This window comes from Opisthorchis viverrini, assembly GCF_000715545.1.
Source record: "Opisthorchis viverrini unplaced genomic scaffold opera_v5_31, whole genome shotgun sequence".
Lineage (NCBI taxonomy): Eukaryota > Metazoa > Platyhelminthes > Trematoda > Opisthorchiida > Opisthorchiidae > Opisthorchis > Opisthorchis viverrini.
This window is the reverse complement of record NW_008751688.1, coordinates 791,260-804,845: the sequence shown is the minus strand read 5'-3', so window position 1 is coordinate 804,845 and position 13,586 is coordinate 791,260. Positions and strand designations below refer to the sequence as shown.

Genomic DNA, 13,586 nt, shown 5'->3' with positions numbered 1-13,586 from the left:
AATTATATATATATATATATATATAACTAGACGAACCTTATGGTTGTACGGCAGTGAAGCATCAGTGTCAACACTGATCTTGCTGTCTTTGATGACACTGCTTCTTCGTGAGTCAGACTTTTGAGTCTAAGGCTCAAGGTGGGATACATCAACCGAATCCCACTCTCTCGGCCCGAGCAACTGGGAAGTATCATTTGCCCCCACAGTTCTGTGTCCACCGATGTTCTTCCCTAACCCTTTCCCACCACACAAGCATACGTTGCTGGGTCATTTGATTGCCTATTAACACCTTCCTAAATCCATGAGATCCTTCCCACATATTACATCCGTACTCTGTCAAATCTTCAAGCGGACGATGCTCGCCAAAACAAAAAAATCGTTCAGCTGTAACACCCTTTCGGTTCTAAACTACCATGCCACCAGTAGAAAGCACCAGGGCTGGGATACTGCCAGGTTGCCCAAGCCTAGACGGGGGAGTCGAGAGGCAGATGTCGGGTTCGGACCACGAACCTTCTGGTCAATAAATTCGCGCTCCAACCACGGGCCATCTCGCCCCACTAAAACATACTTCCTTAAAATTGATGTATACTGTCTCTGAAACACGTATACAAGATTCATGCTTGTTTACACATCTCAAAGCTTCGAGGACGAGCTCACCTCTTGCATTTCTCCCTCCGTGTTTCCGCTGATCCAGAGGCGACGACTCGTGGAATATATGGTGTGGGCCTGGCACTCAGCCCTAGACCTGAACCCGCTTTTCTGGATTGGATCCCAGTAAATGGTCGTCTGCGCCGTCCGGTTATCCAACACAGCACCTCTCGACATGAAAAGCAGTGTCTGTTTATAGTGTCGGCTTATGCCTCAAAGACGCGTTCTGATGCTGAGAAGGATACTTTCCATAGAGTTATCCGGGTACATCCGTCAAGCAAGGAGCACTGACATCGTGATCCTTGTGGGTGATATGGATACCCAAGTCTGTCATCTAAGCTCATTCAAGTCACATTTGGGTGGTCGATTCGGGGTCGATGCTGGTCGCGCGGACAACGGAAGGCGATTTCTCTATCTGTGTGCTGGTGATCAACTGCTTCTGGCCAATACGAACTTTCAACATAAACGTTCGCATCGCGTAACCCGGCGGCCACTAACTACCAATCAACCGCTGACCAAGTTGGACCACGTAGCCATCAGCCACCGGTGTAGAGCTACAGTCTAAGAATGCCGTTCCTTCTGGGACACAAATTGATTCCGTTTACGCCATGGTGTTATGTCTGACAGTTCGTTTTCCTTCGGGCCCTCGCAAGTCAGCAAGAAGCATGCTAACTAACCATATTTGATAACCATCTTCGATAACGCAGCGAGCAAACGGTAATATGAGTGGACTATGACGATGGCCCAGCGGTTAGAACGCGGGTTTACCGACCAGAAAGTTCGTGTTTCGAACCCGACCTCTGCCTCTCGACTTCCCCTGTCTAGGCTTGGGCAACCTGGCAGTATCCCAGCCCTGGTGCTTTCTACTGGTGGCATGGTAGTTTAGAACCGAAAGGGTGTTACAGCTGAACGATTTTTTTGTTTTGGCGAGCATCGTCCGCTTGAAGATTTGACAGAGTACGGATGTAATATGTGGGAAGGATCTCATGGATTTAGGAAGGTGTTAATAGGCAATCAAATGACCCAGCAACGTATGCTTGTGTGGTGGGAAAGGGTTAGGGAAGAACATCGGTGGACACAGAACTGTGGGGGCAAATGATACTTCCCAGTTGCTCGGGCCGAGAGAGTGGGATTCGGTTGATGTATCCCACCTTGAGCCTTAGACTCAAAAGTCTGACTCACGAAGAAGCAGTGTCATCAAAGACAGCAAGATCAGTGTTTCTTTCGGGTGCATGGTAGTTTGGCACCGAAAGGGTGTTACAACTGGCCGATTTTTTTGTTTCCTGATTCCGACTCCTAGTGATAAGAATAGGAATAGGAATAGTGAGAAGACGAAACCTGGGACAACTTTGATTCTCTTGACCTTGAAAAATGCCGGAAGTTCCTTAGCAAATAAAGAGGTTTCTTGGGGATATTGGCATCCTTAACACCCCTTGTGAAAAGTCACTAACAAGCTCGACGTGGGTCGACCTGGATAGGTTCCGGCTGGCAGCGGCGTCGATCTGTCCACCGCCTGGGAAGAAGTGCTGGATCAAACACTGATCTGCTGGTCGCACACTCTTCTTTCGAAACTGCATCAGCTTTCAGTTCAAAGGTATCGGGCAATACGTCCAACGGTACGGTACCCGAACATACCGGAGTTTCCCGTATGCTGTTAAAGCGGAGTTGGTTTTGATGTCCGGTCCAGGTGTCTTGACCAATCAACACGTACATCACACTACATCATTAGACTAGGCTCATCATCGTCATTGTCAGCTTACTTGTCGTACAGTGGTTGTAGCTGCCACAATTTCGTTCACCGATGATTCGGGGAGGTGGGGTAGGTAGCTACGCATAGGAGGCGGAGGCTGATAAATTAGTGCGTAGATACAGCACTGTAGGTGAACTGTTAAGTGGGGTAATGGGGCAGGGAGCTATGCATTGAAGGCAACAGCTTGGATGCATGAGCACCATTGAGGGTGCGACTGGGCCATGTCTGACAATGTCTATAGCCATTGATGTGGCCCGTTTCCGGGTCTCCATCCAGAAAGACGGCAATGACCAGCGCAGCTGAGTTTGGTGGTAATGGCTTTTATACTTCGCTGCCAAGTCACCACTTGGCCGCCTCTAGCTCTCTTCCACCTTTCACGTGGTTGTGCGAAAAGAGCCCTTCGAGGAAGTTGATCGACTGGCATACGCACGTGGCCAAGCCAGCGCAACCGATGCAGTGTGATTAGTTCATCTATCGAGGGTGAGTTATTTCTCCCGAATACCATTGGACGTACTTCAGCATTGCTGTTCCGGTGTTCCCACCAGATTCTGGCAATGCTCCGAAGACACTGATGGTCAGCTTGCCACTCTCATGCACCTCGACTCAGTTGGCATCATGGAAGAATGCACAGCTCTTGGCGTATGGCCCATAAGTACCTCTGCAGGTGGTTCGCTTTATGCATCGATAACGGATGTTGAAAATTGACGTCTGCTTACCGAATATTTGCGAAAGCGTGTGAACCGTTTCGTCAAAAGTGCAGTCACGTGGGTTCTTTGGAAGAATATAATTAGCGTACTTATCATGCTCTGCGGGTCCCAGTTTGCGGAGCAGGAGGTGAGCCCTCCAACTATCATCCTGAATTAAAAAGTCGACCCTGAACAGGTCTCTAAAGCGACGGAGCCAGGCATCAAATGTTATGCCAGCCGAGGGTTCATAGCAAAACTCGTTGATACTGCCGTCAGCCGACTGTGGGACGCTCGACAAGGCCGGTGAAGCCAAAGATGTAGCTGATAGTCGCTCCGTAAGTACTTATATGAGTTGCAGGCTTTGTTGAAACATTACTTTGAGTTGATCTGCCTCCATCTTGCGTCGCAAATATGTTATGGTTCCGATAACGCAGCGACCAAACGGTAATATGAGCGGGTTGCGACGATATTCTATCCATTTTCATTTTCCATGAATCTGGGGGGTGTCCTCGCGACACTCAGTCAGTCTCCAGGTTGGCCAATAGTTAGAAGTCTGACGAACACAGTCTCCTGGTCTTCAGGTTGGGGGTTGGGACATATGGCGACTTCTTCCGTAGAAATGGTGATGCACTTGCATTTCCCGCCAAACACCGCTGCCTTGCGGTTAGGCTTTTGAGCCAAAGGCTTTGGTTGAGGACTCTAATCGTCCTCCTGTCTAGATGTGGGCGCCTTGGAAGTATCCCAGCCCTCGTACAACCATGACATTCACGACTAACAATTACTGCTGACGCCTCCTTTCTCTTTCACATACTTTTTCTTCCCCCTCTCCCCACCCCATTAATAACTCTCTCCTTGTAGGCCCAGCACTTAGGACTGATGCTTCCATCCGTCATGCATCGGTTTTGCGTGCAGCATCTGGTCGTCACATGATGCCGACATTTCCAGGTATCTCCAAATCAGTCCACAAGCCTCGACACCCAGTCTCTCTGGCCGCGTTCAATTTCCGCACTCTGAAGCAAGCAGGACAACAAGCTGCTCTTGCACTTACACTGGACTCGCTTGGCATTGATGTGTATTGTATCTCAGAAACGAGAATTCAAGATGCAAGTATAGTGATTGAGCTGTCCGCCCCGTCAGTCTCCATTCGCTTCCGACTGCGCACTTCTGGTGATCCAGAGGCTACTGCGGCGCAATGCGTAGGGGTTGGTATCGCGCTAAGTCACCGGGTGGAAATATCCTTCCTTGGTACCTGTTGATTGTCGACTCCGTGCAGTTCATCGGGCAACATGTGTGAAGGAGTCTCACGAGCGGGAAGTTTGTAGATGTCTGTTTATCGTGTCTGCTTACGCCCCAACTGACTATCTCCGACGCCATCAAAGACGGGTTTGGTGATGCCCTGAGCGCCCTGGTGCGACAACCTAGAAACTCATCGTGGTGGTTGCCGGAGATATGAATGCACAAGTGGGCAGGTTTAGCGTATCGGAGACTCAATTAGGAGGACGACATGGATTGGACTCGTTACGTACTGACACTGGTGAACGATTACTTCAGCTATGTGCTGATCGCGGGCTGTTTTTATACAGTACGAACTTCCGAAATAGCCGAAATCGTCTGGCCACTTGGTGTCCTCCAACGGCAGGCTGGCCACAAACTCAAATCGACCACATTGCCATCAGTTACCGATGGCACGGATCCATAACTTACTGCCGGTCGTTTTGGAACACATTTGTGGACTCTGACCATGCGCTCGTCCGGAGTCGCTTCTCCCTATTTTTCCCAGGACCGCGTAAGGTGCGGACAAATGGCTTGGCATCTGAACGACTGACAGATCCGGGTGTTAGGCGAACTTACTAGAATCGTCTTCTAGAGTCTGTTCAAATGCCCCACCATCAGATGTGAACTCATACTGGGACTGAGAATTTTACGTATGGCACGGCACCACCTGGGTCACTCAAGTACTGCATATCAGAGCGAACAGTAGCACTGCATGTGAAGTTTGGCTTGCAATCCGACCGTGAGGTGTGGTGAGCACAGAAAGCCAATGAAATGGAAGAGGCCCAGAAAGCCGGTAATGCTCGAAGATTATTTCAGTTGATCCATTCTGGCGTTCTTCGGAGCCCATCTGTAAGCTAAATTATCAAGGATCGGAAGGGAGTAAACATCTCAGATAAGGAAGAACGCCTCAACTGATGCGCCGAATACCTCGAACAACAATTGTTATGGCCACCAGCTGGGACCCATCCTGTGCCCACAGGTGACGTAGAGCCGTGGGTGCTGAACGTGGAACCGCTTACGGCCTAGGAGATTTGACTGCACATACTCGTGAGCGCCACCAAGACTCGGGTCCCGATAACCTCTCTGACGTTTAGAATGTGTCCGGGGACGAGTTAAAACAGACTTGGGGTTTTCGAGAATGAGCAATGTTTTACTTGTCTAAGAGCAAGCGTACATGAGCTGAAATGAACATACAAAGACTCAGTAAGAGGATATATGGTAAGTATAAAAATAAGCACACAAAAATCATGACATTCATCCCGACAGTGTTTGAATAGGCACATATGAGCTGACGTAGACAGGAGGTGATGTACTAAATCAAGCTTCTCTGTTCCTCATACTGTAAGGATGAATGCGTCGCTGTTGTTCTAGAATTCCAGGATAACTCGGTTGGTGTTCGGAGGACAGTACCGAAGAAGATTCAGATGCTTGAGAGCTATTGGGCTGATGTCCGGTTATTTCACTCGTATCTGGGTGTTCCTCGATGAGCATGTGTACGTAGTGTGGGTTGCAGTTCAGAAGGTCGACTTCCACTAGTAAACAAATAAAATTGTCGTTCTGCTTTAACACCCTTCAGATGCCTAGCTGCCAAGCCACCCGGTGAAAGCACGAAGTCAACTTCAGCGCGAATGAATTTTTCACCATCCGGATGATGCCTTCTTGATTTGGTTGCAACAGGCTTGCAATCTGGAGACAAGTTGGCGAAGAGTAATGGTGATTCAACGTTTACAGCCGTTAGGCCGCAGATGGTGAGCGCATCACGATCCCCGCCGAGTGAAATTTCTACCTTGCCATGAAGACCTAGAAAGTCGTGCCCGAGTAAAGCGTCGGTGCAAACGTTTTGCGTTACAGAGAGCTTCAGTTCATTGTATGGAGTATCTCCGTATCGAACAGAAACACGAGCGTTCGACAGGATAGGTATGTAGACGCCATTGTGACGACTGAGAAAGTTGGGTAGATTTTCCAATTATGCAGTTTCACGACCTTAGCGTTGAGGAAACTACAAGAATTCCCCGTATGGGCTAGAGCACGGAGAGCGATGCCGTTGACTTCGATAATTGCGATGGCATGTGCCTGGCAGGTAGGAGCTGCTGCAACGAATAGTGACGATAAAGTAGGCTTCGTTGTACAACTTGTATGGAACTTGGTGTTATTTTTTGAACGGCACTCGCGGCAGAAGTGACCGCGTTTACCACGAAGGTTGCAGGCGGCTTCTCGAGTGGAGCACTCTGGACGAGGAAAATAACATGCTGAATAGATTTTACAGCAGCAGTGGTCGGATCAACACGCAGTTCGGGCCTGTTTCATGAAGAGTGGATTAATGCATCAGGCGTGTTTGTTAGTCCTCCTTCATTTCTGCAGTATCGTATTATGCACTTTCCCACTTACCGCCTTTAAATACCCGGACATCCAGTCTGCTTCTAAGTTCTCTGCCTCTCGACTTTCTCTGTCTAGGCTTGGGCAACCTGACAGTGTTTTAGCCCTCATGTCTCCTTCGGGTGGCATGGCAGCTAGGCACCGAAAGGGTGTTGCAGCTGAACGATTGAGTTCTCCAAGGATTCCTGTCGGTCCGTCTGTCATGACATCTGTGTTCATCTCAACAATTAAGCCACATCACCATCAGCCGAATCAGCCACGCGATCTCACACCACCTGGTATCAGATGATATACCAATCTGCCCTGTTTTCTCACGACACACCTCGTACCCTAAGGCGTTGATCAGTTGATTGTCCGATCGGGCAGCAACGAACTGTTCACTGCATTTAGGTTACTTGCAGATCATTGCAAGTATGCGGTGTTATGTGCCATTGGTGTATTATTATCGAGTTTATAGTGATAATGAAGAGGTTAGCGATGAAGTCGATGGATTGTAAAACTTATCGTGAGTTGTTTAAAAAGTTATCTGTGGAAATGGAAAACGATCAACGTAGATTACTTCTTAGTAGCTCGCTGGCTAAGGCGCGAATCGGAAGGTCCAGGGTTCGAGTGCTTCTGTTAATACTTGGGCAACTGGAGAGATCTCCACCCTCGTGCTTCCTCCGAGTAGCATGGCGGCTCTGTACTGGCTGATTGCTTGTTTATTCAAAGGATTGTATCGCTGATATGTCAATATTTTGGTTTGACTTTTCAGCTTTGCACACAGCGCATCCATGAGCGAACAGATCACGAACAAGTTCGTAGAACTTCATGTGCGTTCGGATAGAGAAGTTGAAGATGTTTGTGCTGCAGAGTGTTGCCGGGTGAACAGTGAGGATGAGCTCATTAAAACGAACCCTTGGAAACCAGGTAAGTTCCAAATATTCCCCTAAGACCACTTAGTTTCTGCGACCGAAAATAATGCCCTCGAAGCCGAAGCTTGGCCTGAACCATCTGCTCCAGGAGAACAGAGGCGCACAGTTGGATTTCGGCAGTTCGAAGAGAAACCAAAACGTAGGTTTTATTCAGTATGCTTTCGTTACTTTCATTAGGGAAAATAAAATGGCAGAACTTCGACGTGGATCACTCACCTTGTGGATTTTCCCGTGGTCGTGGGCGACCTTCTGCTCCCTCGCACTTTTATGGTTCAGCACCAGTTTATACTTTTCGTCGAGGTACTGCATGTTGTTTTCCCTAATTCGTTCTTAGGTGGAACTAGTTTCCGAGGTCGGCTACCCTTGGATACTACCCGCGGCCGTGGGAGCGGTGCATATCTCCCACGACATCCTAGCCGTGCACCAGCTGTTCGCCCACCGATGGAACCCGGGGAAGGGCCTTCAGAGAAACCGATAGCGGGCGCTTCAAGTGATCAAAATTATGTTCGTCACAAGTCAGAGGCAACTAGTCAAGAAGATTCAGTTACCCGGTCATTTGCAGAAGCAGATGAAAAGCCGCCGGACTACCGGCGGATGTCAACTAATGGTTTAAGCGTCATGCCTGGTTGCATATCCGTTACTGCTATGGCTGATACAACACAGTCCGAATATTCTAGTGAGCCTCAAGTGACTCGCCCTGTTACGGCTAGTCAGAACACGATTACTTCCAAGCGTTCCTACCGTGATCGTACGTTCACTGCCGCTCCGGCGCAACAAGGTCAGTCTTTCAATGGTTCGACTGCAACTTATGAGGCGGGACCAGCTGGACGCGCTAGAAGATCATACCTTAGACAACATCAGCCACTTTTTTCGGCGGAACAAGGACCCACGTCAACACAACAATCACCGATTTCGAGTCACAACGTTCAACCCCTTTTACCGTTCCAGCCGTTGGTACCATGTAAGTAGCCTTTCTTAGCATAACTTTCAACGTTCCCGTTAATAATCCACGGAGAATTGTTTCGCCTGAAAGACAAGACTACAGACTATAATACTGGGGAGTGTTGGTCAGCTAACTCATATCTTTATTATTTTGCGGTGAAAGTGATCGCATGGGTACTTTAGGCTGAATGGCACTCATCTCCCAAAGAATCAAGGGTCCCGTTTATATTAAAACACTAGAGGTAGAGTTCGGGTGGAGGAACTTATTTGTTCTGATCAGCTGTGTTCGCGCATTACGAAGTCCAGGAATGGTCGTGCCTCGTCCAATGGTTACTTTGAGCCCAAGTTTTGAACTTCCCTTAGCTTGGGATAGCTGAGTACTTAAGAGTTCACAGGAAGAATGCAAATCGAAGCCAACTCCTATATTTGGACTGCTGCTGTTTGGGCAACTCGACAGTATCAGCCTTCATGCCTCCTTCAAATTGCGTAGCAGCTATAGCCTCAAAGTTTGTCACAATCTAGGCGTTTCATTTATCCACTCCGTCTACTCTTCATGTCGGATTCTGGTTTAGGTGAAATTTGGATGTATTTTGTCTGTAGATGCATTGCCGTTCCTCAACGGTGCATCTATTGCTCAGTTGCGGTAGATGAACTGTATAAACAAGTCAGTCATATCTGCGAAAACCAAGCATTTGCCTTGTGTTTTTAAAAGTAGGGCACTGGATTAGGATCTGACAAACTCGGGTGGAGGGAAGGAAGCACGAGGACTGGTATACTGCCAGCTTACCCAAGCCCGGACAGAAGTCGAGATGCATAGGTCGGATTAGAACCACAGACCTTCCAATCAGTAAATTTGTGCTCTAACAACTGAGCCATTTCGGGTGGAGAATAGAGTGTGTCGTCGAGTTGAGTGACTTGCGCTCGTGCTTAGGTGTTATTCATTGGTCAGGCACTTGATAATGATAAGCTCTTTACCGGCTTTCGATACTAACTCATCGATGTGACCACACCATATCCGGTAATTACGATCTCTCGTGCGAACAGTCGAATTTAGGTGCTATCTCAGTTTCACTTTTTTCTCTTGTCCAGTTACATATATCATTCCCGGAACGTCCGCGGTGAGCAATTCCTTTTGGGGCACGGGAATCCAACTGGGTCCATCATTTGGTTCTACAACTCTGGGTGTCCCTGGTAATCTCACTGCCGTTTTGGGAGTAAACCAGTCTCATTTGGCTTCGCAGTCGAATTCCATGACCATCGTACCTAACATACCAACCGAATTGCCCGTAGGTTTGGTGACAGAATTGAATCCACTTCCTCAGCCTATACAGCCTATTCAACGGGTTCCACCTCACGCATCACCTTTTGATCCGTATCTAAAGAACTCACTGAGCAACAGCGATGTCCACGTGGAAGTTGTGGATGTGAGCCAGATGGTATCATTTATTAACAACGCCGGTTGGAACAAGGTTGTATTTCCAAGCAGCCTCAAAGAGCACCCTACCATAGCTTCTGCCATCCGGACAGCCTTTGCTGCTGAACCTGATGCAGTATGTCCGTCAGATGAGGGAGCTGCTACCCAGATCAACGGAGGTGACTCTGCTTCTAACAGGAGCATCAAACCGGATGACGTGGTGATTGTCGATAACTGCGTTTTCTTCGTTCCTCGTAACGCCAGTCGAACAAAGTTTCTAAAGTTCGTTTCAAAGTCGGATTACATCAGGCATCATGTGTGAGTCCTCCTTTTGTAATTCAATAATGTACTGAGCCACTTTCCGATAGTTACTTTGTCTCGTGTAATTCCGTTTCAAACCACGTCTTAACGTGAAGAACATTCGTTAAGCTGTAGCATTTGCAACGAAAACAACCTCCACCTCGTAACTGTTCCTTAGGGACTCCCACAATTCGTGTCTTGAGCCTGGACTTGCTGATAGCCATTAATTCGGCTGGGAAGTGTAGTGTTAACGGTGTATAGCTACAAGCACTCCATACCCCTCTAAGGGGTATTTTTTTTAACCCCTCTAAGGTCGCCACTGCTTGGTCCGCTCCAATCCCTAAATCGATGTACGGTTGCACCGGTTCTGTTTGTCCATGGCTACTTTCATTCTGGTTGCCAATTGGCGTTCGATTTGTTTAAAGGTGAGCGAGTCGTAGACAGCGGCCTGCTCCGAATATGAACTTTCCAACCAGGTCTCAAGTGTACATGACGGCTTTTCTGAATAAAAAACGAGGTTTTAAACATTTTTGTGGATATAGTCCAGTGTTTTTTCATCCGTGCACCATGAATCGGGCAAATTAATTGATCGTCATAATTGGACCGTGATCACTTTCATCCATTTTCACTCTATTTTTCTCGATTCAGAGAGTATTACTTCAGTCCATTGAATCTCAACCGAGACACGCATCTGGCATCTATTTTGAAGTCCAACCAAGGGTTGTGTCCAATTGGTGATTTGCTTCAGTTCAACCGTCTGCGATGGGTGGGCACGTCGGAATCGGAGTTGTTGACAGCGATATCAACGAGCAGTCTACTATCAGTCACTTACTCCAGCGATGGTCGACCCACTGCTATCAGACACATGTCGACTTTTGCTACGGAGGATGCCAGTTTCCAGTCCGAAATTACCTTATCCCAACGGTCGGAGAATGTTCGCTTGTCTTCGAACATCACGCAGAACGGTACTGAAAAGAATGACGCGGCCGCTTTGTCAACGGATTCCTCGCAACCCACCAGCCGCGGTCATTCGATTTCCGACGAACTCGGCAGTACCTCGGGGTCATCTGCTACACGCAGTGGCTTCACCTACTCTGTCGTTCCTGCTTCGAATCATCTTCAGTTGGTTCATGCACCTGGTAACTTCCCGGCTGGTGGTATGCCCTTCTGTGGACAGAACGCAATCAATCCCGCTGTTCAGTGCTACCAAAGAAACGAAGTTCCTGGCCTATCAAACCCATCATTCTCTCCACCAACTGCCTTTATTCAGGACACTTTGTCTTCCCAGCAGGCAACGCTACTTTCGGTGGCTGCTGCTACTGCCAGTCCTCCCGTTCAACCCGGTCTTTCTGCTTCTGGGTTACATTCTCCCGATGCTTCGTCAACCCTCGCTCCCGCGCTGTATCGTATTGCACCCGCCGGACATCTTCCATACATTCCCCAAATAGCTGGTAACACGGGCTTTTCTTTAGCCCCGAACTCCACTGTTTTGTTCCAGTTTCTTCCAGCCACTCATGCTATGCAACATGGAGGTTACATAATCCCGGCGGGAGGTGCCAATGCAACCCCAGTTCTCAACCGCCCAGCGGGATCTATTAATCCAACTGGCTTGTGGATTCCGTTGGTTACTGGTGGGACACAGCCTGCTACATCTGTTTCATCGCCTCAGAATACGTTGCTCACATTGCCTCCCGGTCCGGTTGGTTTGCCTACCGTGTCTTCCTCAGGCGGCAGTATGGTCCTTCACTCGGTGGCTCCCCCTCCCCCGACAACAAATTTAGTAGCATTTCCAAACGTGGAACCTATCTACTCAGGTCACCCCGATCAAAAATCGCCCGATATTTCTCAATCTCACATTCAGCACATACTCCCGAATTTCTATTATTCCACCAACGCATCCGTTGGACTAAACCACCCTAACTTACCCATTGTGAACGAACTGAAACCGAATCCTGTTCACTCTCAAGTTACAAAACTTCCAGGGAATCAAACCTCTCTTCCCTTTTCCACTGAAGCGGTAACCACCACAGGATCACACACACGTACCTCAACGCACTCCACTCCAAACAAATTGCCCATCGCTCTCCGCCTGTGAAAGTCTTTCTGACCATCTTGCCACTGTAAATATGATGTATATAATGTGCCTTCTTAGAGTTCCGAACCCTTGCAGTTACTGTTTTTACGGTAGTGTGATCATCCACATTCACTTGTTCTCCTGTCTCGCACGACTGTTACCTGGTTCCACATTTACCCACGACCATTCTATTATTTTCCCTGTGCCTTAATCATATATTGGCAGTTATTTTTCTACCTCGGTTTGTGCCCTCATCTGTATATTTTCGTGCTGCACTCAGACACCCTTTCCATCTTTCTCACATTTAATCCAGCTAAACCCCCATAGAATCACCCAGTCTGTGATAGCTGCGTCTGATGACATCCAAAATGACCAAACCACTACGTTTCAGTTGTGCACTTGTGTGTAGATTTCATCTGAAGCTCATTGCCAACTAGATGAAATAGCTGCTGTCATGAGTAACATCGTACCCGACGATTTTATTCTTCCAGTTAGATTTTCCACCTTTTAGTTGCACATCAGTTCGGCATTTTCCCGAATTAGACTTAATCCCAAGGTCATGTGATTCTGGTACTCATTCCTCTCCACAAGCTCGCCAATCCAGGGAACTGAAGTGCACTTGTGAAATCAGTCTTCCTAGGTTGCCGGACGAAACTGAGTGATTTTCCTTTCTAGTTTGCATCTTATTACTGTTAGCTAATCATTATAACTATTACCAATACCATTGTTGACTGTCAACATAATGCTCATTCCGGCAGTAGGATTTCAGTCTCGTCTGTTTTTGTACATATTTTATCTCCCATCTGCGCTCATCCTGTGTGTATGTTTAGGTTGTTTGTTATTTCCGTTTGTCACGCGTAGGCTGTTTGCACGTGCGTCATATCTATCTGAACCACCAAATGCTTCACTCACCGCTCGTCCTGTTTGCTACTCTTGCATCATTTTCCTACCGTTGATTTTATTTTGATCCCCGTGAAGCTATCTTACCAAACGAGAAAAAAACACCCCTCCAATCGGTCTGTTTTTTTTTCAGAGCACCAGTGCGATGTCGTTATAATGATACCAATATCACTGGACCCAAACCTAGGGGTGCTTTGTTGCGCACTTCTTCGGTATTCATTCGGACTAAGTAGGAGATAGGGATGAAGTCAATAGGGGTCAGTTTTGGTTCGGTGTATCATGAAGCTGTCCACGGCAATTAGTGGGT

At 47.9% G+C, this 13,586-nt stretch overlaps 1 protein-coding gene across 1 annotated transcript in view; it reads left to right on the top strand.

Moving 5' to 3' along the window:
- Positions 1 to 13,384, top strand: part of T265_02563 (hypothetical protein) — a gene marked incomplete at both ends in the record, with an annotated part of 23,508 nt that extends 10,124 nt beyond the window's left edge. The window contains 10 exons of the mRNA XM_009166842.1: positions 3,666 to 3,820; positions 3,943 to 4,029; positions 4,066 to 4,286; positions 6,626 to 7,013; positions 7,540 to 7,644; positions 7,678 to 7,788; positions 7,827 to 7,949; positions 7,984 to 8,610; positions 9,681 to 10,323; positions 10,954 to 13,384. Of these exons, the coding sequence (XP_009165106.1) occupies positions 3,666 to 3,820; positions 3,943 to 4,029; positions 4,066 to 4,286; positions 6,626 to 7,013; positions 7,540 to 7,644; positions 7,678 to 7,788; positions 7,827 to 7,949; positions 7,984 to 8,610; positions 9,681 to 10,323; positions 10,954 to 12,400 (3,907 nt within the window). The remainder of the gene's footprint in view (positions 1 to 3,665; positions 3,821 to 3,942; positions 4,030 to 4,065; positions 4,287 to 6,625; positions 7,014 to 7,539; positions 7,645 to 7,677; positions 7,789 to 7,826; positions 7,950 to 7,983; positions 8,611 to 9,680; positions 10,324 to 10,953) is intronic.
- Positions 13,385 to 13,586: the final 202 nt, after the last annotated feature.